Genomic DNA, 27743 nt, shown 5'->3' on the forward strand with positions numbered 1-27743 from the left:
GAGGAGGAGAGGACAGGGACCCTGTCTCCTGGCAGCTCTGGTCTGGCCCAGGCACAAGGCAGGGACCACTGGGCACCTGGGCATCACCATGGGCCTCCCCTGCCACCCCAGATTCTCTCTATAGCCCAGCAGTCAGGGAGGCAGCCCAAGTCTCAGCTCAAGGAATCCTGGGCTGCAAATCAGGAAACCATAAATGTTCTGACCCCAGCGTTGTCACTGGCTGACCCCAGGCTAGTCCCTCTGTCCCAACTATTGCCACCTGTAAAATGGGCTCCAGAGTAAACAATCAACACACCAAGTGCCACCACCGGTGTGGCCAAGGGCTCTCCAGGTAAAGGCAATGTGGGCTCTGTGGGGCCATGTCTCTGCACCTGACACAGGACAGGAGGAGCACCAGTGTGCTATAGGCCCCGGGCAGGCTTTGAATCAAACAGGGAACTTATAGGGAAGGAGACTGTCTCAGATGAGAGAAGGACTGGAAACCACTCAAAACCATACAGAAATGGAGCTGGCTGCTGGAGGAGGGCAGGGCAGCCCATCCCTGCAAGTGTCCAGGCATGGCTGGCTGGCTGACCACCCTCCACGCCCGGAAGGTAGTGTGCACTGAGGAAGAGCCATTGAATCCACTCCGGTGGCACTTCTCCTGCCAAGCCTCACTGTCCCTGCCCAGCTCTGGCATCTGGGGCTTCTCTGAGTCTGGGCGGAAATCTAGGGCAAATTCTTTGGTCATTTCCTCCAGAATAGGACTAGTTTGGGGAGCTGGCATTTTGCTGAGGCCTTAAATCCGTCACCTTTACTCAGACAAAAATAAAATGACAGCAGTGCCTGGTGAGAGAGTTCTCTGTTGCCGGTTGTCTTGAAGGTGAACAGAAGTAGGCAGACCTTTCTGGGCAGGGGCAGGCCCTTTCTGCAGACCTGCTAGGCTGCTGGGGGCTCCAGAGGTGGAGATTCCCACCTTTCCCCACCTAAAACTCACCTCTCTGGCTCAGGTAGGAGAAAAAGCTGAGTCAGGGCAGCCCCAGGCTTTTGGGGGGCTCATGGGTGATCTGGGGGAGACAGGCTCAGCGGGCCTGCTCTCTTCCCTCTGGTAGAAAGAGGTGACCCAGCCACCTACTTCTCTCCAGCCTCCCAGAGCTCACAGCACCTCCCCCAGCAACTCCTGTACCTACCCGCCCTCACCCCCGTGATGGGGTTCCTCAAAGCAGAGCCAGCCCCTTTATCTTTCTCAAACCTCCTGACACCCAGATCCTCCCACTGCCATTTGCACCACCTCCAAATCCAAGAGGTCCTGGCTTTCTGACCTGCACCCCCTCAAACTGCCCAGGGCTCCTCTGGAAAATCACCCACCCTTTCCTCTTCCAGCCCATGGGAGAGCAGGAGGCCTCCTCTGGGATCTACCTGCCGCCTTCTCTGGGCCCTTCCAGCTCAATCTTGCCATTCCTCCTATCCCGGGCTCTTTCCTCTTAATCTGATTCCTGTCCTTCCTCAACTCTACTTTCTTTGGCTACCATCCCACATTTCTCCCTCCTTTCTCAATCAGATTTCTGTTGAGTGTGTGGCATTCCTTGTCTCCACTTCCTTAAGACAGATCTGGCTTCTGCTCTGCATCTCCTGGGACCTGTGGGGGCTGTGCCCGCCAGACCTACTTACCATGTCTGAGACTTGTCAGCAGGCCTGGCCTCTCTCTGTCAGGTGCCATCACTGTGCTTCCCTTTCTAGAAATCTACTTTTCCCCCTGGCTTCCAAGATGCAGTTCTCCGGGAGTTTCCTCCTGCCCTTCCCATGGCTTCCCGTGTCTCCCTTGCTCCTGCCCACTTCCCAGATGTTGGTCCACCCTGGGGTATCTCCTCTGTTTCCCAGCTGGAACTCTCGTCTGTTAGTGGATGACCCGCAAGTCTTTTCCTGTAGTCTTAATCTTATTTTTCCTTGACTGAATGAATGATATATTTAAGAACCAGGACACATAGGAAATATGCCATGGTAAGGTTGCAGTGTCTCCATCATCAGAAGAAATATTCTTGAAAGTCTGGGCTACATGCCTAACCCTCTTCTACTTCTATGAAAGGAGGTGGCGGAGGGAAGACGGGTCCCCTGCTCTCTGGGTGTAAACAAACCTGAAACCTAAAACCAGGAAACTATGTGGCCACTTGAACTGTTTAGCCGTCAGGCCCTGTGAGTGTTCAATGGAGGAAGAGACAGGCTAGGGCGGCCAGCCAGGAAGCGCTCCTGTGAAGAGGCAATGTCTGGAAGACTCAATGGTCAGGAGACTCCTGCTCTTGAGGCAGAGGAGAATACAGACTTGGCAGGGTGCTGGGATCCCCTTAGAATGTTAGAAGACATTGAAGACAAGATCTTTGTTTTGTTTACTGCTATATCCTCAGTGCCTGGAACAGTGTGGCTTGCTTAGTTTTCCCCAAAGCCTCAGTTTCCCCCAGGCTTCTAGCTTTCCAAACAGTGACTGCAACAAGCCAAGGAAGTTGATTGCAGCCCGGGTCACTCCTGGGCTTGAAGGAACTATTTCTGGTGCTGAACCCAAAGTCTGAGGCAGAGGTGACAGAGGGCTGGCGACAGATGGGTCATGTGCTTTCCTATGGACCTGGCATCTGGCTGGGTCTTCACTTTTTAGCTCAGAGATGGGGGTACACTGGAGGGAGAATGCAGACTCTCATGTCAGACACCCCTGTCCAAACCTCTAAGTTCAGTGCTAACCTCTGGGCTCTGGGTCCCTGCTCCATCACACCCCAGCTGTGTGACTTGGGCAGCTCTCTGACTTCTCTGGGCACTTCACTTCTTTGTTTATAAAATGGAGATATTAGTACCTACCTCATAGGATCATTGAGGAAATTAAATGCGACAGTGAATGTCAGCATGAGGGATAGCTGCTGGCACACTGCAGACATGCACCTCTGTGGGATGATCGCCATCACCAGCTCAGCCAGCCCAGGCTGCTACAACAAAGGGCCATAGTGGGTGGTGGATCAGTGACAGAAATTTATTTCTCACAGTTCTGGAGACTGGAATTTCGAGATCATGATGCCAGCATGATCTGGTCAGGTTCTGGTTAAAGGCCCCTTCTGCGTTACTGATTTCTACCTTCTTGTTAGCCCCACATGACAGAAAGAAAACTAGCTGGCTGGCTGGCCTCTTATAAGGGCACTGGTCCCATTCATGAGGTCCATCTTATGGCCTAATTACCTCCCAAAGACCCCACCTCCAAACAGTATCACATTGGGATTAGAGTTTCAACATATGGATTTGTCAGGGGGACACAGACATTCCGTCCACAGCAACCACCTTCCTCACAGTCACTCACCTGGAAATGGTGAGCACTGGACTGACCTTAACTGGTTCTCCTCGGCCTGGCTGTCTCCACTCTCTCTGCAAACTGTGGGATTCTCTTGGGAGTCTATGAAGCCCTCTGACCACCAGAAGCCCCTGTGCTCATCCCTCTGGCTTCCTAACCCTGATACCCTACGCCACCCCCCATAGAGTGGCATTTTAGGACATGAAGAAATTCAATGCCCTCTTAGAGTGAGATGGCAAAGCCAGAGCCAGCTGAAGGGTCTCCATACTGGGAGAAGGGGTGGGGAATGTCTGATTTTAACCCTCATGGGCTGTAAAAGGCCATGACACCTCCCACTCAAGAAGCATCTCAAAAGGGGCAGGGTTACTCTCAGAGATTTTTGTCCCCAAGGATCATCCTTCCTACTTAAGTCAGTCAACTGGCTTGAGTGATGGTCTCTTGTGACAATCCCCCATCCAGTCTACCCTCCTCACTGGATACCAGAACATCATACTGCTGCTGTATCTGGACATGATACCATAGATGGTAGGAGTCAGTGGAAGGTTTTTTGAGAGGTGTGATGTGGCCAGGCAGGTGTTTGGGGACTTTCCATTTGGCAGATGAATCAGATGAGTGAATCTGCAGGGGGACAGTGGAGCAGCTGGCACTGTAACCTGAGAGAGAGGTGATGGAGAACATGAGTGAGGTCCCAGAGACACACTTTTGTCTTGGATACTGACTAATGTGGGGGTCTTATTTTGGGGTTCCCCACCATCCATGCAATGAAGCCTAGACTCCTTATCTTGGCATTCAAGGCTCTCCACCTTCTAGACCCAGCCTAGTTTCCCATTCCCAGAAACACCCAGCAGCCAGCCCCACCTGCTGGCAGTTCCCAGCTACGTCCTGCATGTTCTCATTTCCACACCTTTGCTCATACTGGGACCTCAGCCTAAAACAGCCTAGCCACTTCTGCACAGGTTCAAATATACCCCATCCTTCAAGGCTGCCTCTAAAAACCATTTCACCAATATTCCCAAGATAAAAATTAAAATCTTCACTTTGGAATCCATGCAATATTTTCTTTACTTCTCATGGTGCCTATCAGTTCTCTTTTTTTCCCCACTCTAATAGACAACTCTTATGAATAATAGTTTTCATAGTTGTGGACTATAACAAAATGTTTAGGAGATAGGGTTTATGAAAAACAATGTTTGTAAGCTATATCCTAACACTGTGAGCAAATTCCAGTGTTTTCTATGTATCTAATTTTATACGAAGTGTGACCTCTGTGTGTCTCATGGTTTTATCTAGATGGAAATATTAATGTTGGTACCCACGTCAGACTTGTTCTATCAAATGATTAAATGAGATAAATGCATGTAAAGTGCCTAGAATAATACCTGGTACCTGCATTAGCAATTATTATAATATGCTCTAATGTCATATTTTTGCCCTGCACTGTGAGAAGCTAAAGGAGAGGCCCCAGCCTGACTCATCCCTGCCCCTGACACAACTACCCTTCCCCCAGGCCCCTGGCAGGCCTGGCATGCTGGCTAAATGAATGAGTAGAGAGGGCAGACCCTTTGCCTGGAATCCTCCCTTCCTCTGTCTGGACTCATTCATCTGTCAATTGGCCATTATGCTCCTGGCTAATGGGAAACAGAACCAGTTAATTAGTGAAACTGCTGGCATGAGGAAGAGCATGTGACCGTCAGTCTTTTCCCTGATTGGAGCCCTGCCCTTGGCGGCCAGTCCCACACATCAGTAGGTTCTTGGTCCCTCTGCAGGGGACTCTGGGGCTACTTTGATCAGCTCTATGGGGCTTGATTTCTGTTGAGGGGAGCAACATGAACAAACATGAACTTAATAGCTTGAAATGTTAAACAAATCTAGAACTCACTGCACATACCTACAACTGTATCTATAAAATAAGGAGAGGACATTTGTGGAGTATAACAACGAAGCAAAATTGAAGGAACAAAATAGCAGCAGACTCAGAGACTCCAAGAAGGAACTAGTGGTTACCAAAGGGGAGGGGTGGGGGAGGGTGGGGGAGGGAGGGAGAAGGGGATTGAGGGGTATTATGTTTAGTACACATGGTATGGGGGATCATGGGGAGAACAGTGTAGCACAGAGAAGGCAAATAGTGGATCTGTGGCATCTTGCTGCACTGACAGACAGTGACTAGACTGGGGTATGGGTGGGAACTTGATAATATGGGTAAATGTAGTAACCACATTGTTTTTTCATGTGAAACCTTCATAAGAGTGTATATCAATAATACCTTAATAAAAAATTATTAAAAAATAATAACAAGAGGAAGGCTATGCTACCATCTACAGCAGGGAAGCCCAGCCAGCAAATTCAAGGGCTGCCCTGTTTGTACATGAATTCTCAAAACCAGCCGCACAGGTGAATATTCACAGTTCCTAAAACCACAGGGAATGTTCCTTTCCTTTTCTAGACCTCAGTTTTCCCATCTGTAAAATGGGAGAGTGGAATTTCTCTAAAGGAAGAAGTGCCTCTGGATGGGATTTGTCAACTGTGGAGAGCTGTCTAAACATTAAAGAGCATTATGCTGGTGATATTATCATCCCCAAAAGGCAGGAGAGGGTTCTAGCCCTGGGAGATGCTGCAAAACAGATATAGTGGTACAAACTGCACAAAGCCAGCAAAAGAGGCCTCAGCTGAGGCCCATTATACCTCTGGAATTCCCAGAGCAAATCTTACCAGAAGGTTCTGAAATCATGCACCTCTCCCTGAGCCTGCAACTCACACCCTGTGCCTTTCAATGCTCCCAGCAGACTAAGATCCCAAGTGAATGTCCCAGAAGGGGCTGGAGAGTGAGAGAGGCCCCAGAGAGGGAAGATGGAGTAGCTCTTTCCCTGGGACAGAGGAAGAAAAGAAAGAGTCCCCAGGGGTGCAGCCAACAGAATAAGGAGGGGAAGGAGGAGTTCAGTAAGCACCTGGATTCCACTCACCCAGCTCTGATGTTAGGAAGCCAGTGCCCAAACCGAGCTGTTTTATTTTGTAAATAGCCTTCACCATTTCTGTGTCAGGATGAACGGAAGCTCCCTCTTCCCACCAGTTTACCCACACGATATTTGAGCTGCTCTTAAGTTTTGCTAAAGATTGTGTTTTACATGTCAGGCATTTGTGTGGCTGAGGACTGCATGGGAGTGACTGTCCCTGGGAGGTGAGGGGCTGGACAGGCTGAGGAGTTGGAGATTTCAGGGATGGGAAGTGGGAGGCCACTGGCTTCAGGAAGAGGGGTGTGGGGGAGAGCACAGAGGTTTGAATGAAGGATGAGGGGGCTTTTGGCTCTGTGGAGGCACAGGGAATGACATGAGCCCCTCCTCCATCACCCCGAAAAACCTCCTCTACTACCTGTGTGGCTTCAAGGCTGCCAGGGCCAGGCTGATGTTTGGGAATTGACTGGCATTCTTGAAATAAACAAGCTAACCCTGTTAGATTTAGGTTACATTCTTTTGTTGAAAACGAAACAGAACCAGATCAGTCTCCAGATAGTTGATGAAGTGGGTGCTTTGCTACTGAGGTGTCCCTGAGCATTCCTTCCCTTAGTAGCTGTGGCCCATCCTCCTTGCTTTGTCTCTGTTTCATGTGTCACCACCACTTTTCTCCCTGGAAGAGAGGAAGGCTGGAGTGATTGTCTGGCAAAGTCCCTCCATGGGAACAACAACACACACAGGCTGGGCTTGAGTCAGAAGCTTCATAGACAGAATCATACTTAATCCTCTCCTCAGAGCGGGGATATTGTCCCCCTCCTTGTATAGATAAGGACCGTGAGACTCAGTGAGCCTGGCCATGCCTGGATCGAGGCCGTCTGTGTGAATTCAAAGCTTATGTCATGTCCTGAATGCTCTGCCGTCCGAGCGCTGGCCTCCTTTGCTGTGGTCAGGGACGAAACAAGCCTGGTGAACACAACCCAGGAATAAGGGCAGTTCCTCCAGAACCAGAGCTGAGCCTCTGCCTGGGAGGGGCACTATCTGAGCCAGCATAGGATGAAAAATGAACACCCTGGAGCCATTACCCTGGTGCTAGGCCTTTGGATGGTCAGGTCCAGGCTTGTTCAGTAAAGGAAGTTGTTGTGCAGCACACGTTACCTCAGCGAATTCTCCCGGTGGCTCTAAAACAGTTACTGTTCTCATCTTGGAGAAGAGGCTGTGTGGGGGAGCGTGACCAGCACCAGGTCACACAGTGACTCAGGGAGGGTGCAAGATGAGGACACGTCTTACAGCGTCAAAGCTCATGCTCTTGCCTTAAGCCCAGCTCCCTTTAGGAAAAAAGCATTTCTCTGCCAAGTTGCCCCAGAGGGCGTATAGCTGTGGCAGAAGACGGGCTGGGGGCTCCAGAGCCCGGCAGAGAGCAGGGACAGGTCCCTGCTGAGTGGAGGGGAGGGCTCTGCAAGACAAATGGGGGCATCCTCAGCAGCATGGTGCTGGGCCGCGCGGCTGCCACTGGGCAGTGATTGATGACAGCGCGGGAGCGGGAGACGAGCGGGAGGCCTCCGGAGGCTGCAGAGCGGAGGGCGAGGAGAGGCTATGAATATTTCAGCAGCAGCCGGGCTGGAGGAGGGGGGCCGCTTCGGGCGGAGGCTCCACGAGGGGGAGGGGGCTGCAGGCCAAGGACAGCCGGGTGGGGGAAAGGCAGATATCAGAGGGGGATAAGACAGGGGGCCGGGCCGAGAGGGGGCTGGGGAGGGAGCGTGGGCTCAGAGAGAAGGAGCTGGGGACTAGGACTGGGGGCTTAAGGGGGCAGGGATCGGTGCAAGGGGCTCCGTGAGGGAAAGGGGGCTCGGTGAGGGGGAGTAGGCGCAACGAATGGGGCCGAGGGACAAAGGATCAGTGCTGGGAGGGAACCAGCGAGGGGAGGGGCCCGCTAGGGTAGGGGGGCTCCCCGAGAGGGTGAGAACCTAGCGGGGTGCGGGCTAAGTGAGGCCTCAGGGCCCGCGCTCTTCTTCCTGTTCGGAAAACTACGGCACCGTCGCGGCTGGGCACCTGCAAGGGAGGCTGCCCCCGCGGTAATCCAGACCCCGTCCCACACTCCGCGGGTCGGGGCCGCAGACCCGCCGCCCCCTCCCCGAGCTGCCGCGGGGGACCGGAAGGCACAGCTGGAGGGCGCGGCCGCGGGGCGGCTGCTGAGCATCCCTGTCGCCGGCAGCGTGGCGGAGACGCCGCGGCTGGACGAGGGCGCCGAGCCGGGCCTAGAGTACGCGCCCTTGGACGAGGACGACGGCCCTGTGGACTGCGACTGCCCGGCCGCCTGCTACCGCGGGCACCGCGGCTACAGGTCAGCGCCCGCCGCGGTGGAGCGTGCGGGGTGGTTAGCTGGGCCCGGGCAGCCCCCTCACCTCCGCCGCCCCCTCACCCAGGACCAAGCGCTGGTCCAGCAGCTCGGCGTCGCCGCCCCCCAAGAAGAAGAAGAAGAAGAAAGGCGGCCACCGGAGAAGCCGGTGAGAGCAGCCGCCCCGCCCGGTGGGAACGGTGTGGGGAGGCCCCAGGTGCCCACCCCTCTGCCCGCAGGGGACCCCGCGCTGCACATGTGAGCCTGCCCGGCACTGAGCCCCCGCACCCCTACTGTACCCCTGCCCCTCACTGTGCTGTCCCACACGAAGTGCCCTCCCCCTAACTGCCCCCTCCACCTCAGTGAGCCCTCCCCCATGGCCCTTCTCCTTCCCCAGAACTGGACACACTGACCCGCCTCCGGGTCACCACCCACTGGCTGGCAGGCCCCCTCCTCCCTCCCAGGGGTCCTGCAACCACCACCACAATTGGAAGTGGCTGGGAGGAGGGGTTTGGCTGGGTCTCTTCCGTGGGTCCCCATCTCTATGTCCCTCCTCTGCTGTCCTGAGTGAGACCCTGGCAGTGCCTGGGGTCCCAGCCAACCCCATCCAATTGTCCATCTGTTCTTCTTTCTCCCTGGCCCTCAGCAAAAAGAGGAGACTGGACTCTGAGTGCAGGTCAGTGATGAAGGTGGGCAGGGGCTGGGCAGGCAGGGAAGTGGGGATGCCTGTGGGTGGGCAAGACACCAAGGCCGTCTCCCAGAGGCAGGAGGCCTGCCACCTCAGGGCCTGGGCCCTGGATGCTGCCACAGTGCCAACTTTTCCCCAGAAGCCAGAAATCCCACCATTGGAGCCTCTAACCTTTGCCCTTGTCAAGGACACTGACAGGGCGGCCGGGGACAACACAGGCTGCAACAGCTACCCTCAGGGACCTTGCCAGCCCTTGAGGCCTCCATTCACCGTACAACAGGCAGTTGGCTTCAGGGCCTGGAGTCTCCCAGCTACAGGGCCCCACGCAGCCAGGCTTCCCCAGAAGTGCCAGCTGCCTCTCCCAGTCCCAGGCACCAGTTAACTGGAGCCCACCCCCTGTGTCCACAGCTATGGGAGCTCCTCACCCCTGCGCAAGAAGAAAAAAAGTGTGAAGAAGCACCGCAGAGAAAGGTACACCCTCCCCAGGGCCTCCTCTCACTTCCTTGGGGCCCAGCACCCAGGCTGTGCAGACTGTGTCCCCAGGCCACCCCAGGGGAGTTCAAGAGAACCATTTTGTGGCCCTACAGGTCTGATTCTGGGTCCCGGAGGAAGAGACGGCACAGGTGAGCATGCCCTGCAGAGGTGGGACAGGAGGATGTGGACCGAGGCTAGTAAGCCCCTGGAGGGAGCAAGACCCACAGAAAGCAGTGATGGGAAGGGGGGGCATTGTGAGGGCCCTGCCCTGCCCTGCCCTGCCCACTGCAGTGTCTCCTTACCAGAGCCAGGCCGGTGATGGAAGGTGGAGGTGGAGGATGAAGGCCAACCCTTATCTGCCTCATGTCTCAGCCTTGACTTGGGGGGCCCAGGAATTTTCAGGCAACACAGCAGGTCCAGTGCTCAAGGGGTGTGTCCATAGAGGTGTCAGTTAGGAAGGTAGAAGCATGGGGACCCTTAATTTGAAGGGAAAGGGCATGCCAGAGAGTTTGAGTTCTTTCCAGAAGGAAGGCTCAGTGGGTCGGGTGAACTATGGCTAGAGGTAGAGTGTCTGGGAGCAGGTGCCAGCCCCCAATAGGCCTGACTGCCGGGCTATGGAGCTGGCCTCTACCCAGGCAAGGCTGGGAGCCAGCATGGAGCTCTGAGCAGGACAGCCACTTGCTCCAGATGGACTGGGGGAAGGGGCGAGGAGGAGGTGAAAGGCAGGGACCCAGGCAGAGGCAGCAGTGGGGAAAGTTAAAAACTCAATATGGAGGGAAGGAAGATACCAGGCAGTCACATCCACTCATTGGCATTAGTGTCAGAGCCCCTCCCAGCAGCCCTGAGGAGGGGCAGAGTCCCCAGACCAGTTCCTGCAATGGGAATTTGCCCATGACCACTTGGCAGATGTGAGAGGAACCTAAATAAACACCTAATCCTGACCCACCAATTGCCCCAATTTCCCTACCACCACATTCCTCCCTCCCACCGGCTCCCCTTGCTTCTTCTGGGCCAGTGTGAGCCCCTACTTTCCCCCAGTGGTCACCATCAGCCTGCAAGACCCTCTGGCCAGCTTCCATCAGTCCTGGGAAGGACCTAGAGGTGAGCCAAGGCTAAGCCAGCTCCATATGGGGAAACTGAGGCCCAAAGCAGGTAACATTTGTTCTAGAACTCAAGCCTTTGGCCTCCCAGGCTCGTCCCCTACTCACTCTGCTCCTGTAAGAAACATTCTAGTGTTTCTTAGCATTGAACCATATTTGGTTGGAAGGAGACATCTGTTCAGGACTGGAAGGATGAAGCAGGAATCTGGTGGTGTCAGGAAGGGTGGGGCTGAGAGGCCTACAGGGACCAGGGGTGGGATGAGACCTTAGAGATCTAGCCAGAAGCTTCTCAATCCTTTTGTCAAAGACAGAAGGAGCTCTATGGGGTCCTCCTCAGAAAGCTGGATGGGATGGGATGGGAAGCTTTGGGGAAGCCGTCAGTAAGAACCAGAGGACCCCAAACCAGGGAGATCATATCCAAGGGAAATCAGTTCTTCCCTAAACCCCTGGTGAGCTGGCCCAGAGCTGGGCCACAATCTGAGTGGACAGGGAGGCACTAGAGAGCCTCATTTGAGACCTGGGACACACCTAAGGTGTGGAAGGCCAACCCCACCACAGTGGCTTATCAGAGGGGCCTGTCCTGAGACTGATGCCAGAAGGAAAGAACAAGTCATCCTGTCTTCTGGGGCCATGGTCACATCACCTATGACAACCACAAGGGAGCAGCAGCTGGGGCCAAGGCAGTGGGGTTGGCTGGGCAAATCCGTGGGCAAGCCTGGGAAACTCAGGTCCCAGAGAAGAAAGAATCTCAGATCCATACCAGCACAGCCTGGCTCCGGGGCTTAGAGGCCCTGCCCTCCCCCTACCCAGCTCAGGCTGTGCTGTCACCACAGTCTGATTTTTGCAGATCTCGAAGCCCCAAGAGCAAAAGAAAAGAAAAGAACAAAGAGAGGAAGAGGTGAGCACCCTTCTCCGCTCTCCATCCTTTCCCCCTTCCCCCCCAGAGCAAACCTGGCCTTCTAGAATCACAGAATCAGGCCCTTGGAGAGCTCAATTTATCCCCACCGCCCAGATGGAAAAATTCAGACCAGAAAGGTCCTGGTCCTCTGGGAGATCCAGCTGTGGTTCAGTTGGGCTTTCTGCTGGGGAAGGGTAGTTGCTGATTAAATACCTCCCAAGGGCTGGGGAGGGTCTGGTGGGCAGAACAGTAGTCAGTGGGGAGAAGTTACCAGGGGTGTGCTGATGTCCAAGAGTCAGTGGCCAAGCTGGGACTGGAGCCTAGACCTCTTGTCACCCAGTCCATGGTCCTCTCAAGCTCAGTCCTTGTGCACCTCCCCAACCTCAGCCCCCACCCCTAAGTCACAAAAGCACCAGCTGAGGGATGAGTGAAGTACTGGGGGTCTGGGGCTGTCTAGAGAAAAGGGCTCCCTTTGCTAAGGCCCCACGTGGACTAGCTGGGCATTTTTATAGGAGACTATGGGGTGGGGATGGCAGTAGCTTCCAGCAGACCCTCAATATAGGGAGGTCAGGCAGAATTTAGGTTCAGGCTGATTTCTCTCCCAGGCCACACGCTGAGTCCCCAAGCCGGAGGTCCCATCGCCACAGCAGCGGCAGCTCCCAGAGCCCCTCCCTCTCCTCCCACTACAGCGATTCCAGATCACCCAGCAGGTAGGTCCTGGTCCTCTGGGAAATCCAGCTGTGGTTCAGTTCAGCTTTCTGCTGGGGGAGGGGAGTTGCTGATTAAATACCTCCAAGGGCTGGGGAGGGTCTGGTGGGCAGAACAGTAGTCAGTGGGGAGAAGTTACCAGGGGTGTGCTGATGTCCACCTGTTAGTAGGCAAGGAGGGGCTGTGATCCCTGCCCCAAGGCTCCCCATACACTGAATTGGAAATCAAGAAAGGCAGTGTCAGGGCTGGGGCCTTGCTGTCTGAATGGAAGGGTTTTCCGGCCCAGTGAGAGGGCGGGTGGGAGCCTACTCTAACTCCAGGGCAGCGGCCAATTGTAGAGGCCAATTGTAGAGGCCAATTGTACAGGGTGCGTCCTACCCCTGCTCTCCATGTCCTCTCTTCCCAGGCTGAGCCCCAAGCACCGGGATGACGCGTGGAAGACGGGCAGCCAGCGGTCCAGCGGGAGCCGGTCGCCTTCCCCTTCCGGGGGCAGTGGATGGGGGTCGCCCCAGCAGAACGGCGGTAGCAGGCAGCGGAGCGGAGCGCACGGGGGCCGCCCCCACTCGGCACACAGCCCGCCCGATGTACGTACGCTTTGCTTTGCGTAGGGTTCCCGCGCCGCCGGGCTGCGCCGCCAGGCTGCGCCGCCAGGCTAGGTCGGGGGTCGCCGCAGGGTAGGAAGCGGTGAGTGTACACCCCGGAAGGGAGGCGCCGCTTCTCCTCTCCATGCTTCCTCTCCGAATGTGAGTGACCAGGACTGCTTGGTTGTTGGTCCACTCGGCCCCAGGTTCTGGGTGCGAGGGGCCTGCAGGCTTGGGCCACCCTTGAACTTGGCGAAATGCAGGCCAGAGGGAACTTGACCAATGGGGCACTCCAGTTGGGTACAAGCCCTGGGGAGGAACCAGGGTCTCCTGCGTCCCTCCCAGCAGGTATATTGGGGTGGGAGGGGCATGGATAGCCATAGCAGTCGCAGTCAGGAACAGGATGCAAGAGAAGGGCCTCCTGTCCACATCACTTGGGCCCTGAAGCTCCCTCTCCCCACCCAAGCCCTTTCCCACTCTCTGAGGCTCGCTCTCCCTCCTTCCACCCCCTCACTAGCCCCTCCCCTTCTCTCAGATCTCCATACCCTATCTCAGTCCCTGCTCCAAGGAGTCTGTTCCTTCCCCTGCACTGCCCACACTTGAACAGATGTCTCAAACCTGCAGGTTCCCCTGTCATGTCCCATCCTTCCTAAGGCATCACCCAGGGTATCACTCCCTCACAGAGTCCACACCAGTGCCACCCAAAAACTGTTCCCACCCATCCCCCAAGAGGGGCATGGACTCCTTAAGACCCGTAGAGAGGCATGGTGATGGTAGGAGCTGTCGAGGGAGGAGGCAGGCTTCTAGCCCCTCCCAGGTGGGTGGGCTGGGCGAGGGTCAGGGTTCTCCCAGGCCCCAGAGAGTCTTGCATCCACTTTTGCCTATTGATCCTCTTTTGCCTATTGGGGGAGAGCTCCCACCTGGAGGGCTGCAGTACTGGTATGGTTATTGGGTGGACACAGGGATCTTGGGGTCGGCAGGCCTGCAGGTTCCCCTGACACCTGAAGGCTACCCCAGTAGCCTCAGCAGGGAGAGTGGGGCTGCCCCTCCCTGGACCTCAGGTCTCAGCAGCAAACACGTACGTGTTGGTCAGTTTCATTTTGATTTTTGGCTGTTTCCTTTCACTTCCTTTCTTTGCTCAAACACCCTTACTCCCACAGCCTCAGAGAGGAAAGCCAAGGGCAGCTGACAAAAGGCTCTTTCTTAGTCTCAAGGTTAATTTTTGTTTAAGGACATTACCTGTCTCGAGACTGTCCCACATGGACAAGGTGCCAGGGTCCTGAGCTCAGAGGGGCCTAATTGGACCACATGGGGATGATCACACCAATGTCCCTGGACACCTGTCTTGGAGGTTGGGGAGGACACACAGGGGTAGCTGGGGGACTGGTATGGCAGGACTGGGAGATGATGGTGAACCCGTCCCCCACCCCCAGGGGCTCAGAGCTGGAACAGCACAGTGCCTCAAACACCTTCACATCCTCCTGTAAGGGCACAGAATGCAGATTCTCTTAGCCAGGGCTGAAAGGAGGCATCTTCCCACTTTTGGTCTCCTCCCTAGCCCTGGAGGCCTGAGCAATAGCCCCCCAAGGACCCTGGGTATGTGCAGACACAATGTAGACCCTGGGAGAGAGCACTCAGGGAAGGCGGCCTAGCCTCCAGCCTGGGCAACACCCAGTTCTTGACCTCATCCCCAAATGGGACTCCACTGTGGCATAGTCCTGGGAGTTTTCCAGAAGATGGCTCTGTGTTACTCCTTTCACAAAGCATGCTCCTCAGACTTCTCCCTACTGCTCAGGCCCTGCGAGATCTGGGACTTCAGAACATCCCAGGCCTCTTCCCTGAGCCTGGTCCCTCCTTGCTTGCAAAGCATTTCTGAGGGAGGGCAGTGAGGCTAGTTGTGGCTCACCTCCAAGGAGGTGAGATGGAGCAGGGGTCATGGACTTTGCCATTCGCCAGAAATGTCTCCGGGAGTGGGAAATACTGGAGGGGTGGAGGGGTGTTCTCGGACACTACCTTTAAAAAAAGAGAGCGATAAAAACTGGTAAAAAGAAAAGCTCACCATTTTTAACCCCGTCTATGTTTTTGTTTGTTTTTTTAGCCTCCCATTTGAAACGTGGTAATATTGTGATTCCATTTTTCTAGTTGGCGAGGGAAGAGGGTGGGGAAGTTTATGTAACTTTTCCTGTTATTTTGTTTTGTGTTTGTATTTCCTTCTTTTGTTTTTTCCTTTGTAATGTACAGAAATGCAAACTATCTCTCTGGGGTTTTTTCTCTTCTCTGTTGTTCTAGAGTTTGCTTTCCTGCGTTTTATTGTGGGAGCCTCTCCTCCTAATGCAGAGATGGTCTTTAAATCTCAAGTGAACATTAATCATATACATATATTTATATACTTTTTTTCCTTTGTAACCAGAATTTAAAAGGGAAGATAACTCTTTAAAAAAAACAACTCCCACGCCAACAGCATTTACCAAATCTGCGGCAGCAGCCTCTCCTTAACCCTGGGGCTCACGCTGGAACTGCCTCAGCTTTTAAATTAACGAAAGTAGGAACCTGAGACAGAAACTAGGAGATCGAGGGAGAAAGAGAGACATTTCCTAGAGCAGTAAGCACCCTATGTCTCCCCAGTGTCATCTAGTATAAGATGGCTGGGGACATGATGGGGACAGACTGCTCAGCGCCTGCCTTCCCTGCCATGACTCATATCATTACGAGGCCCCTCAGGAGGGACCTAAAGACACCTGAGAGAGTTTTGTTCAGGTGAGAGCCTCAAAGTCACTCTCCCAGGGAAGAGAAAAAGTCCTTCCCAGCCTCGAGACTGAGACCAGCAAGGTGCTGGCCCCCAACATTTCTCTTTGTTGCCCCATCCCAGGCCAGGACAGGCCTCCAAAGTGATTTCTGGGTTCTGCTGCTTACTGCTCTCTGCAGCTCAGAGAACTCAAGTGACAGTTCAAGGTCACTCAGCCTTTTAGAAATAGATTCAAAAGGAGACCCCAGGCCTCTGGCCTCAAGACCCCAAGAGATGGAAAGGGTGATGAATGGAAAACATACTCCAGGAGCCCTGAGCCAGAGGACGAGGATTTGGGAGGTAGATGCTGGTTATCTCAGCTCCAGCCTTCCCCCTGCGGACCCTCCAGGTATGGATACCATGCTCCTGGCTCTGGGGCCTGCCCATGAAGAGATGAGGCAATGGTGGGCTGGCGTTACACAAGCCTGACTCTTGTGACCACTGCTTCAGCCACTTAGGCGCCCTGAGCCCTCGAAGTTCACACACATGTGGGCAAGAAATAGTGATACACAGAGGGAAGATTAAGATGTTGAGCTCAAGGACTAGCATCCTGGCCAGAAAGGGTATGCAAGGTTTGTAGCCTTAGAAGTAGGGCCCCTGCCTTAGCTTCACCTGTCCGTAGCACTGGAAGTTTCCAGGGAAGCCTCACCATCTGGTGAGGGTGGCAGAGAAGGTTCGTGAGCAAGGCCTCCAGGCTTAAATTTCATCACAAAGTGGACAGTCTAGGATGACCTCCAAAAAGAGGTGCCCATGGCACTTCTCATCCAGGCCTCCCCCCAGCCGCGTCCCCAGGAAAGAGCAGTGGCCTTGCCTGGAGTGGGGAGGTCAGAACCGCAGGTACATTTTGACATTTCTTCCAGGAAGAACCCAGAAGGCAGGAGGGATGAATTTTGCTAAAGTGATGCTAAAGCCAGGGAAAGGGGGTAGGGTTAACTTGAGGCCTGAGGCACCTTGAAATTGAACCTGTGGTCACCTTCCCTTTTAAAGGCACAGACCCCTTTTCACCCCATCTGTCCCCTCTAGCTTTGTTTACTTTTCTCTCTTCTTTCTGTCTGGGTCCACCTTTCTCTCTTCCTGCTTCTCTGTTTTTTTCTGCCTTTGTTTCTGTCTTTCTGTGTGTGTGTGTATGTATGTGTGTGTGTGTCTCTCTCCCCCTGTGTCTCTCTGTCTCTTTCTCTCCATCTCTCCCTTGACATGGGCCTCTCCCCACGCTGCCAGCCTTTCCTCAGCCCACACTGTGGTTGGTTTTGCTTCCATCAGCTGCTTCCTGCATGCTCTCTGGAGGTTTTCTGTTGTTTAAAGAATTAAGGAAAGCTTGGCTACTAGAGCCTGTGGGTTTTAAAAAAAAAAAAGAACAAACAGAAACGGCTGGGCAGGATCCCCCTCCCATCCCTGGGACTAAACAGAGCCACGCTGGCTGCCCAAGTGCCGGTTCAGAGGGGGAGCGCAGCTTAGCGTCACTGTCTTTCCCCTCTTCTGCATTCCCAATGCAGAGACCTTCTTTTCTTTTTTGTTATTGCATTCCCGTCCCTGACCACTGAGAAGGTAGGTATCCTGGCTCAGCTGTGCGCTGCTCGCTCGCTCCCATCTCCAGATAAGCTCTGCCACTCTGCTTGGTTTGAATGTGGTTTTCTTTTTCTCTCTTTCTCTCAATCTCGCTCTGGTTGGTTATCTCCCCCTCCCTTTTCTTTATTTTAGTGACTACTCATTTGTAACTTGCATTTTCTCCAAATGAGCCACAGAGCTGTGTTTCCTGGTTTGTCATTTGGTTTTCTTGACTTTCCCTGAAAACTTCTCTGGTCCATTCTTCCCTCCTTTCCACCAGCCCTGCTCCTTCTTCCTCCCCACCCCCTCTCCCCCAGTCCCCTTCACTCTCTTTCTCTCATTCTGTTGTCTGAATGCATTTCTGTGTGGTTTAGCATTCCAAGTTTGTGTACCTTTCCTGAACTGGATGCTGCAGTTCAGCCACTTTGATTTCTGTTGTCTGGAGTAGCTTCTGAGCCCCTTCCGCGTCCCCCCGGCCAGTGGCCCTGCCACAAGCAATGGTGGAAAGGCCCTGTGTGGGCCTGGCCTCCAGACACTGGAAGCAGTTCTGATGGAGCTCAGGCCCAAGGAAGGAGCCCTGTCGCACCTCCAGGGCCCACTGGGCTCCCACAAGTCCTGCCCTGGCGGCAGAGTGGGAGTGTTAGTGTGGGAGCTAGACTCTGGGGCAGTGGCTGGAATCTCACAGCTCCATCTTTTGGGTACAATGGTAGTTGAATTTGGTGGGACTGGGATGGGAAGCTTGCCAGGAGCAGACTCTGGTCTTACAGGGCCTACTTAGCAAAGTCTCTGTGGGGTGATTTGGGGGATGGAGGTGACCCTTGGCTCTCCTGCCCCTGCGTGGATCTCTATCCATGCAGACAGAGGCTCCCTCAGTGTCCTAGGACCCCTCCATCTTCCTAACTTGAGTTTAATGTGCAAAATGATCCAGAAGGGACAGTCTGTAGGGGCCAGGGTCCCCCGAGGTGTTGGGGCAGAACTGGCCCTATGTCCTGGGCCTTGTCACCCCCAGCCAGTGCTTCTTCAGCCACACTGAGGGTACAGGTGAAGGGTAGGTGTTCAGGGATGTTACCTCCCCATCCCTGCTCTTTAATTTGCTTCCTGCCCTATCTGGGAGCAGCTATTGAAGTTTGACATCCCAACCCTTGTGAGGCTTGGTGGGCCTCCATCCTCTGCTTTTAAAAGAAAGGGCCTGGCTCTTCATCCGCACCTGTCCCAGGTTGACCCCAGGGGCAGGTCCTGGGGAGCTGACCCACTTAGAACATTCCTTAACTGTGAGCCATGTTGGGAGGGCAGACAAGAAAGTTGTTTAGGGAGGGAGAGGCACTGTTGGTCCACTGGGCAGACTCTGCCGCAATCTGATAGGAGGAGTGAAGGCTCCACCCTCAAGGAGTACCTGATGTGACCAGGGACCCAGAAACAGGATCATCAAATGCTGAGTTAACAGGCAGTTGTCTGAGCCCTGGGGGAACAAGGATAGAGCATCCCAGAAACTCACTCATTCTTGTCCTTAAGAACACCAGGATTGTGAGCCAGTGTCCCTTGCCACTCTTTTCAATTGTCTTCTCCCCCAAACCCAAATTCCTTACATAAGAAAAGAAATCAAGTAGCAGGTGGTAGCAAGGATCAGTGGGGCTCCTGGGAGCAGAGCTCAGAGACAGGCAAGGCCCATGCATGCACACACTCATTCGCTCCTTCACGCACACACAAGGCAGGCATTTGCTGAGGCCTCCTCTGTCCCACGTCCTGTCTGGGTGTCCACACCAGGGGAGAGGCAGGCAGACCTAGGTTCAAGGCCCCCACTTGCTAGGCTGGAGAACTGACAAAGATCATGCAGAACAATGAGGTGGGGAGAGCTGAAATGTGGGTGAGGAGCTCTGCTTGGCTCGGTAGTCCCAACCCTAACACAGCCAGGAGCAGCCCCTACTGAAGGAAGGATCAGGGTCTGTGGGATCATGGAGGAGTGGCCTGCCTCAGGGTGAAGGTCAGGAGAGACTTCCTGGAGGCAGAGGCCTTGAGCTGATGGTGGAGGGGCAATAGGCACTAGCAAGCTGTGGGAGGTGGGGACAGCAGAAACAGGGGGTCCAGGCAAGAGGGACAAGAATCATCAAGAGCAGAGTTCTGGAGGAGAAATCTGGAGGTCTCTGGCCACCAAAGTCCTGTCCAGCTATGAAATCTCATGATGTCTGGACTTGGAAGTCCCTCAGTTCCTGGGGATAATGAGATCCAGCCAAGCTGAGGATGAGGCTCACCTGTGGTAGGATCATGGCCACTCTCTCCAGGGCTTCTGTTCATCTGTGAGGGGACCATGAGTCAGCTTTACTCTGAAAAGAACCTCTCAACCTCAACCCCTATACAGGCCAACCCAGCAAAGATCACAGCTATTTTTTGTGTGTGCCCCCATTTTTATCAATGGAGAAACTGAGACCTCCAAGCTAGATCACTTCCTTTAGGTCTCACAGCAAACTCACACCAGGGTTGATTCCAAGGTGTTCCACTTTGTCAATTACTATCATCTTGGGCCATGGCAGTTGGCTAGAAGTGGGCAAGTGGGATGTGGGGGAAGAACTTGGACTTCAAGACATGTCCAGCAGGAAGCTTTCAGATCAGCACAGGGGGTCTGGTCCAGGGGCTTGGGCCTCTATAACTGGGGGCAACAACATGACATCCACCCAATCCAGACCCTTTCAGTTACTAACACTTCCACCCTGCTCCCAGCCTGACAGTGGGGAGGAAAGAGGGCACTCCAGTGACTGTAAGAAGGAACTTCAAACCCTAGGTCTTCTTCCCCCATTGTTGGCCTCTTCCCTGGAGGCAGAGGTAGGTAGCTCAGATCCAGAGTCTGGGTTGGAGCCAGGGTTCACATTCAGGTCCTGATTCCCAAGTTTAGTATTATACCCTTTTGCCCTGCTGCACCTGCCACCCCCAACCAGAGTAACAAAGGCTTCTTAAATGCAGGGTCCAGTGTTTCCCTGGGTATGGGTTACTGTGCATTGGTTCTCTGGGCTCCCACTCCCAGACCTAGTATCTGTTCACTTTATACTCTTTGACAACCCAGGGGATAGGAAAGAAACTGGAAATCTGAAGATCCTGGAGACTTCTTTCTCATTTACCTCCTCTGGAGGGAAAAGGATGCTGGATGACAGAACCTAGTGCTAGAGCCTTGGGAGCTGTGAGGCACCGGCTACCTGCTGGGCTGGAGAGGGTGTGACAGCAGAGCCTACTGAGAATGGACAGTTATCTCAGACGGGGCCATGGCTGAGGAGCCCAGCCTCTATCTCTCCTGGCCCAGGGTGAGGGGGAGCTGGTGATCAGGAGAGCTGGGGAGCTCAGAGGGGTACCTCAGTACTCAGTCATACCCACTCTGCCCACCATGCCTCCTGCGCCCCAAAAGAAAACATCAAGCTCTCCCAGGAGGTCTTCACGGCCCACTTGGCTTCAGACAGCTCCTCTCCGAAAATAGCTGATATTCATTGGCTGCATCAGCCACCAATCACAAGCTGGCTGTGTCTTCATGGTGCTGACTTCTTGGCTCTGCCTCCATGCCCAGGCTGGAGAGAGACCTTTGCACCACCCTGTCCTTTGCAGGAAGCACCCAGAGCCTTTGCAAGGAAACCAGCCATGCTCTTTCCATTCCCAGGCATCAGGGTGTGGCAGCTGTTTTTATTCTCTCCATCCAAAGGGCCTGCCAAAGAGCTTGGCTCAGACCCTGCCCCTTTCCAAGGTCTCCCTGGTTTGGCCCTGGCCTGTGAGGCCCTACTAGATGCCAAGTTCTGTGATAAAAACTGAGGTTGATGCTGGCGATTGGGAGTGAGGTGATGGACAGACTTATAAACTAGCAATTTCAATCAACTGTTACCAGATAGAAGCCCAAGGGCAAGAGGAGGGGCAGTTCTGTTGTGTATAGAGGGGGGTGGACAGGGGATGAGGTTGCTCACAGAGACTTCTGGAGTATTTGCTCTGGAAGGGACATCAGGAAGCAAAGCCCAACCCTTTTATGGATGGGGAAACTGAGGCCCAGAATGGGGAAGTGACTTGGCCAGGGTCACTCATTGAGGTAGTGGCAGGCTCTCAGACCCCTGGTTCCCAGCCAGGACCATTCTGATGGTACCAGGTGCCCTTTCTGGCTTTCTGTATCCCCATCCTTATGTCCTACCTCCACTTTTGGAAAAACATTTGACATCTCTATCCAGCGGTCACCCAAGAGGTGCCTGCTCAGGCCCGAGGAGCCAGGTGCTGCCCGTCCTTCCTCCAGAGGCAGCACGGCCTCCTTTCGGCCTAGAATGGGGTGGTTGCGTTTTTCTCTCTCTCTCTCTATCTCTCTTGCATTTTGTGAATCTGATGATGAACTTACGCTACCACACTTTTCCCTTCTCTTACACATCTTACCTACTAAAGGAGGAAGTGCCACTTTATTGGTAAGTGGACGTTAACCAAGAGGGACTTAAAAAATCAGAACTTAAAAAAAAAAAGAAAAAAGAGAGAAACAGAAAGACAGTCGGGTGCTACTGACAGCTCCACAGGTCTCTGCAGGGCCGGAAAACAAAGAAAAATGTTAACCAGAAAAATGTCAGTTCCCCAGGAGTCCAGACATTGTTTTGATTTTGGTATCTAATGACATTTGTGGATTTTGTTTTGTTTTGTTTTTCCTCCCTTTCTTCGGTTCAGTTTTGAGTTCAGTCGTCCCCCCCAGCCCCCACCCCATCTGTGTGCCGTGTGCCCCCTCCATCCCCCTACCCCCATGCGCTGGGGGGCCTGGCCTGGTGGGCTGGCCCTGGCCCAGCCTCCCGGTGCCCGCCCTCTCTCTTCTCTCTGCCGGGATCGTCTGTCCCGTCGGGGGGCAATGCCAGGCCCCGTGCCCATCCTGGAGCCCCTCCCTCTCAGCCACCCCCGACCCCACCGCTCCGTCCCGTCCTTCTTGTGTTTTGCATGCTGAGAATCTTGCATGAGCTGCACTGTTGAGGCCAGAAGGTGGACACTCAGGAGAGGCAGAGGCAGGGCAGGCGCGGGGAACCGTGTGTGCGCTCCGGGACTGGCAGCCCCCGGCCTGGGCCCGGTGAAAGCCCCCTCTCCTTCTCTCCCCCCACCCCCACCCCTCCGCTCTCCTCTCCTCAATCTTGCTCCTTCTCTTGGTCTGTCCTCTCTGTCTCTTTTCCTCCGTCTCCGTTTTCTCTCTGCTTCTCTAACTTCCCTACCTCTTTGCTCTCTCTCCCCTCTGGATCCTCAATCTACTGTCCTCTCTGCTTCTGCCTCCGTCTCTTCTGCCCCGTCTCGCCCGGTCTCCGTCCCCGTCTCCCTCTCCACCCCCTCCGTGCCCTCTCTGCCTCTCTCTCTCCCCGTCAGAAGCCCAGCTCGCCCTCGCCCAGGGCCCGCGACCAGGCGGAGGCCGGCGCAGCCACGCCGCCGGCGCGGGAGAAGGAGAGCCCGAGCCCCCGCTCGGCGCCCGCGTCTCAGGGCAGAGGAGGCCGCGCGGCGGGCGGGGCGGCCAGGCGCCGGCGGCGCCGGCGGCGGCGGCGACGGCGCCGGCGACGGCGCTCGCGGTCCTCGGCGTCCGCGCCCCGCCGCAGGGGCCGCCGGCGCGCCCGGCCTGCGCCGCCCCGGGGCTCGTCGCGCTCGCTCAGCAGGGCCCGCTCCAGCAGCGACTCGGGCAGCGACGGCGCCCCCGGCCCCGGGCCCGAGCCCGGCTCCGAGCGAGGCCACGGCGGGCACGCGAAACGGTGAGCGGCTGGCTCCCGGGAGCGGGGCCCCCGGGTCGCGCGGGACTGCTCGCTGCTCTGGCGCTCCCACCCCTCTCCCCGCGCTGAGCGCGGCCCGCCCGGCGGAACACCGCCCCCCGCCCCTCTCCCCTCACCGGGCCCCTCCCTATTCCCCTCCCCTCCGCTCAGCCCGCTTTCCGCTGTCGCCCTGCCCCTCCTCCAGGGCCAAGGAGCGGCCCCCGCGCACCCGGCTGGCCAGCACCTCCCCGTCCCCGGGCGCGCACGGCAGGCATGGCGGCCCGGAGGGGAAGAGCTCGTCGCGCAGCCCGGGCCCCCACCCTCGGTCGTGGAGCTCTAGCCTCTCGCCCTCCAAATCCCGCTCGCGCTCGGCCGAGAAAAGGGCCCGCAGCCCCAGCCGTTCGCCATCACCCAAGAAGACCCTGGGCCGGTAAGCGCGGGCCCGGGATGCCGCGGGGCGGCGCGGGGCGCCCTTGCGCGGGCGGCGGCTTCGGGCTTGGGCTGACCGGCCGGGCCGCCTCGCTCACGTCGGGCGGGTCCGCAGGGACAAGGACCCCGAGGGCCGTGCGAGGCACGCCGAGGCGGAGGCCGCCCGCGCCCGGCGCCGCTCTCGCAGCTACTCGCCCATCCGCAAGCGGCGCCGGGACTCGCCCAGTTTCATGGAGCCGCGGCGCATTACCAGGTATGGAGGGACCTCCGGGGATCTCTGGCACTTCCGAGGGACCGACTGAATCAGGGACAGTGGGGAGAAGGCTGTAGGAGAGGAGGTGGAGTTCACGGAAGAAAAGAGGGCCCAGTGGGGAGAGGCTAGGACCAGAGTTGCCGGGCGGGACTCGGGGACAGAGGCGGAGGTTCATTGAGGGGAGGAAGGCCTCAAGAAGGGAAGGGTCCTTGCTGAGGGCCTGAAGCCCATGGAGAGGAGCGGCGGGCGGGGTGGCGGGGGGGAGACTCTGTACTTGGTCTGGGTGTGCGTCACCAGGCTTGGAAGTCAGCTCTGGAACATTCCAGCCACCCCTTCTGGAGCCCCTTCCCTCCCCACATCTGTCTCCTGGCAATGATGTCTCCTTTTCTCCTTCATCTCAAGGTCCAGTCTGCCGAGTAGCCTGTGGCCAGCCTGGGGGCCGGGTGGACCCCCTCCCCCCAGGCTGCAGGGGAGATGCCCATGTGAGCTGATCTGGCTCTGTCCCTGTCATCTGTCTGCCCCACCTTTTCTCACTAACCTCACTGCTCCTGGGGAATGTGGAGGAGGGGGCACCCCGAAGCCTGGTCTCTGGGGCAGCTGTGGGAGGAACCAGTCCCCGCCGCTCTCCCCACACAGCCCAGTGGGGCCAGGCTGAGTTGATGTGGCAGAAGCCATAATCAGAGCTTCTGTGCCAGGACTGGAGGGGCTGGGCCTGGGTCTCCAGGTGAGCTTATGGTCTGTGTTTGTGGAAATCAGTCTGAAGCCCTGGACCTCAGTAGAGGGCCACAGGCACAGTTCTGAGCCCAGCTCAGCTTTAGACCTTGCTGGGAGCCTCAGGAGATTGGTGTGCCTCTTTGGGTCTCTAGCTACATCCCAACAATAATCAGGGCTCCCTGAGCATCTTTTCAGGGCTCACATGGTCTGATTCTCAAACAAGCCCTTCCTAGTCCTTAAGGATCCAGATCACCAAGAGAGGAAGGGCATGGCCTCCTCCCCTCACCCCAGAACTGGAAGCCAGACCACCAGGCTCAGGACATCCCCAGACGGGTCACACACCCCACCCACACGTGGGAAGTACTAGACGTCCGAGCTCCCATACCCTCCACCTGGCACCCACCTCAGCCTCTCTCCCAGGCTGCTGCCTCCTCCTCCTCCCACTAATGTACACCTGTTTTCTTCCTCAGCATTAATCCCACGCCGTGGGGCACTGTCACCCCCTTAACAACTCTCCTTTCTTGTCTCTGGGTCACAGCCTCCTGGCTTCAGACTAACTCCGGGCTTGCGGGAGGTAGCTGAGTGAGGAGAAGGGGCCAGCAGGACTGCGCCGGGCTGTGGGGATGGGCAGCTGTGGCCAGGGGGCTCCTCCTGGTTCCATCAAGAAACCTGAAAACCCCAAATCCTCAGTTCTGTGGGCGACAGAGAAACAGGGCTGGGCCATATCCACAAACCCTTCCGTGTAAAGAAGCCACTGCTTGGCTTGGTTGATGTGAGCAGTCTATATTTAAAACTTTCCTTCATTCAAAAATATTTATTGAGCATCTACTCAGGTCAAGCAGAGACATGGTCCCTTTTCCCTGCACACAAGTGAGGAAAAACAAAATGATCACCTTGAAGTTGGCAAGTGACCACTGACTGTCTAATCCTGTTGGGGCAGGGGGCACTCCAAGACCAAGGCTCAGGGGAAACTGAGGCAGGAAAGCCCTGGCCACTGCTGAGGAGGGGCTCTGGGCCTGAGGGAGGGCCCAGGATGGGCAGAGCTCAGAGCCCTGGATGGCTTATAATTGGCTTTTCCCTCCTGGCAGTGCCCGAAAGCGTCCCATCCCTTACTACCGGCCCAGCCCCTCGTCCTCCTCCAGCTGCCTGAGCAGCGACTACTCAAGCCGAAGCCCCAGCCGCAGCCCCAGCCCCGGCCGCAGCCATGGAAGCTACAGCAGCCACAGTCATGGGACCCGCAGCCACTCACACAGCCCCTCCCGGACTCCCAGTCCCAGCTACCACAGCCGGAGCAGCTCAGAGAGTGGGGGCTTCTAAGTCCAGCCAGACCCAGCTTGGTGCCCCTGGCATAGGGAGAGGCGAGGGGTCAGGACCCAGGGCTTGAGAGGGGGCTACACCCCACTGCTACAAAATGGTCCTGGGGCCAGGGAAGACCTGAGGATGGGGTTCCCCACAGACAAGGAGGAGCTGGGTTCTGCTGCTCCTAGAGGGTTCCTACGCCCACCTCCTGCCTGCCCACCATGTCTAGGGAACAAAGAGCCGTTGTGAACACAGGGATCACCCTGCCCCACTTCCTGCTTGATGCCAGCTCACTAGGTTGAGGAACTCAGCTCAACGAACCCAGGGAGACCTCTGAAGGTGCCAGATCTGGGGGCCTCCCTTCCCCACTGCACCAGGCCCTCAGCTCCCCTCCATCACTGGGCAGACAAGGAGGTGGGACAGTAAGAGGATCTAAGTTATAGATGGAAGGAAGAATGGAGAATGGCCTAACATTTGGCGCATGACCATCCTACTGAGCTGACTGCAGGGGACCCTGACTGCCTGGAGCTGGAGGCTGGTCCACAGCCTCCCCAAACCTCTCCTCTGGCCCAGGAATGCCCAGACTAGGTGGGCCCCTAAGCCCCAGCCTGAGGGGCCAGGAAGTCCACTCTTGGTCCCACCTCTCCTCTCCAGGTCAGGCTCTTTCCTCCAGTCTTCACTCTATGCCCTGGGCCAAGACCACACGAGCCAGGCCTTCTGCATGACAAGAGCTGGGACATAGAGGTCACCACTGCATTTGACCCTGAGACCAAAAGGTTTCAAGTCAGGAGTGACAGAGGGATGGGGTAGACGGAACAGAGCAGGTGAGGAGGAAAGCAGTGCAGTCCCATGACTGAGTGGGCCCATGTCCCGTGTGCCCAGTGTCTGTGACACGTGCCAGAGGGCAGCACGGGGTCACGGGCACAGGATGACATGTGCTTCAGGGCCTGCTCAAGGGAGCACTTCTTCCTCAGGATTTAGTGTGGAGGTGGTGAGCCAAGGCTTCCCAGAGAGGGGTGCTACAGCCTTCCAAGAAAGGGTAGGATCGAGACTGAGGACCTCGCCTGGGGCATCGATGGGGAAGCAGTGGCCCCCAGCCCTCTTGTGCTGCTCCCAGCCCACTCCTCCTGGGGCCCTCAGGGATCTCACAGTCTTCCTTGGCCCAATAGGGCAGATGCCCTGGGCTCCAGTGGAGGGGGGGGGGTTCTGGGGTCTGGTCCAGTTTCCCCCCTATTTTTTCCTCTCTTCTCCGCGGTGCGGATAAAAATTGGACTCTAATAAAACACTTGGTGCCCGGACAACAGTTGGTGAGACCAGGCCTCTGTGGATTTGAGCACATAGGGAGTGTGGGGAGGGTATGGGGTCTTTACATCCTTCCCTCCAAGAAATGAGAAGGGGTCAGACTCCTTGGGACCCCAGAGCGAAGAGCTGACCTCAAGGAACCATTCCCCCACCTCAGCACATGAGTCTGCAGAGCCTGCAACTTGGTGTGGAGGAAAACAGGGACCCAAGAAGACCTCCCTTCCAGCTTGGAGACCCAGTGGGCTTTGAACACACCCATGCCCCCAACCCCACACCCCACCTAGCTTCAGCAATAGATGGGGTCAGGGCAAGGGAGAAGGCATAGACCAACACACAGGACCCCCCCCGCAACAGCTGGGGTGTTGCAGAGCCCAGAGCTGCTAGAACCCAATTTGGAGCACCTCCTGGCTGTGAATCCAGGCTCCCCCCTTCCCACTAGGTGTCACAGGGCTAAGAGGGCCCACACAGGGACAGGCAAGGATTCCATGAGAGACTGCTTACTGGCCCTGGCTGGGCACTGGAAAGGGAGTTTAGAGTGGTGGGTTTATTTTAAATAGCTACTCACATTGTATTTCTTTATTTTATATATAGCTAAACAAATATATCAGATGCCCCTTCTCTTCCTTTTCCCTAAGTGTGATAGATTTTCACCTTGTTTTGAATCAAGAG

The 27743-nt window shown here is 55.9% G+C and overlaps 1 protein-coding gene and 1 long non-coding RNA gene across 2 annotated transcripts in view; one reads left to right on the top strand and one right to left on the bottom strand.

Annotated features, from left to right (window-relative positions):
- The window catches only part of SRRM3 (serine/arginine repetitive matrix 3), a 50183-nt gene extending 23110 nt beyond the window's left edge, over window positions 1-27073 (top strand). The window contains 14 exon segments of the mRNA XM_057487256.1: window positions 8465-8593; window positions 8676-8756; window positions 9234-9263; window positions 9684-9746; window positions 9863-9898; window positions 11697-11747; window positions 12353-12457; window positions 12862-13039; window positions 22707-23080; window positions 23283-23507; window positions 23622-23759; window positions 24162-24207; window positions 24209-24241; window positions 25562-27073. Coding sequence (XP_057343239.1) covers window positions 8465-8593; window positions 8676-8756; window positions 9234-9263; window positions 9684-9746; window positions 9863-9898; window positions 11697-11747; window positions 12353-12457; window positions 12862-13039; window positions 22707-23080; window positions 23283-23507; window positions 23622-23759; window positions 24162-24207; window positions 24209-24241; window positions 25562-25825 — 1753 coding nt within the window. The 3' untranslated portion in view covers window positions 25826-27073.
- On the bottom strand, window positions 5-15127 carry LOC118922555 (uncharacterized). Its single transcript, XR_005028809.2, has 4 exons — window positions 13048-15127; window positions 6671-6925; window positions 1835-3957; window positions 5-1578 (listed from the first exon to the last, which is right to left on the bottom strand). It is a non-coding gene; the product is annotated as an uncharacterized LOC118922555 (long non-coding RNA).
- Window positions 27074-27743: the final 670 nt, after the last annotated feature.

Source organism: Manis pentadactyla, chromosome 10, assembly GCF_030020395.1.
Source record: "Manis pentadactyla isolate mManPen7 chromosome 10, mManPen7.hap1, whole genome shotgun sequence".
Lineage (NCBI taxonomy): Eukaryota > Metazoa > Chordata > Mammalia > Pholidota > Manidae > Manis > Manis pentadactyla.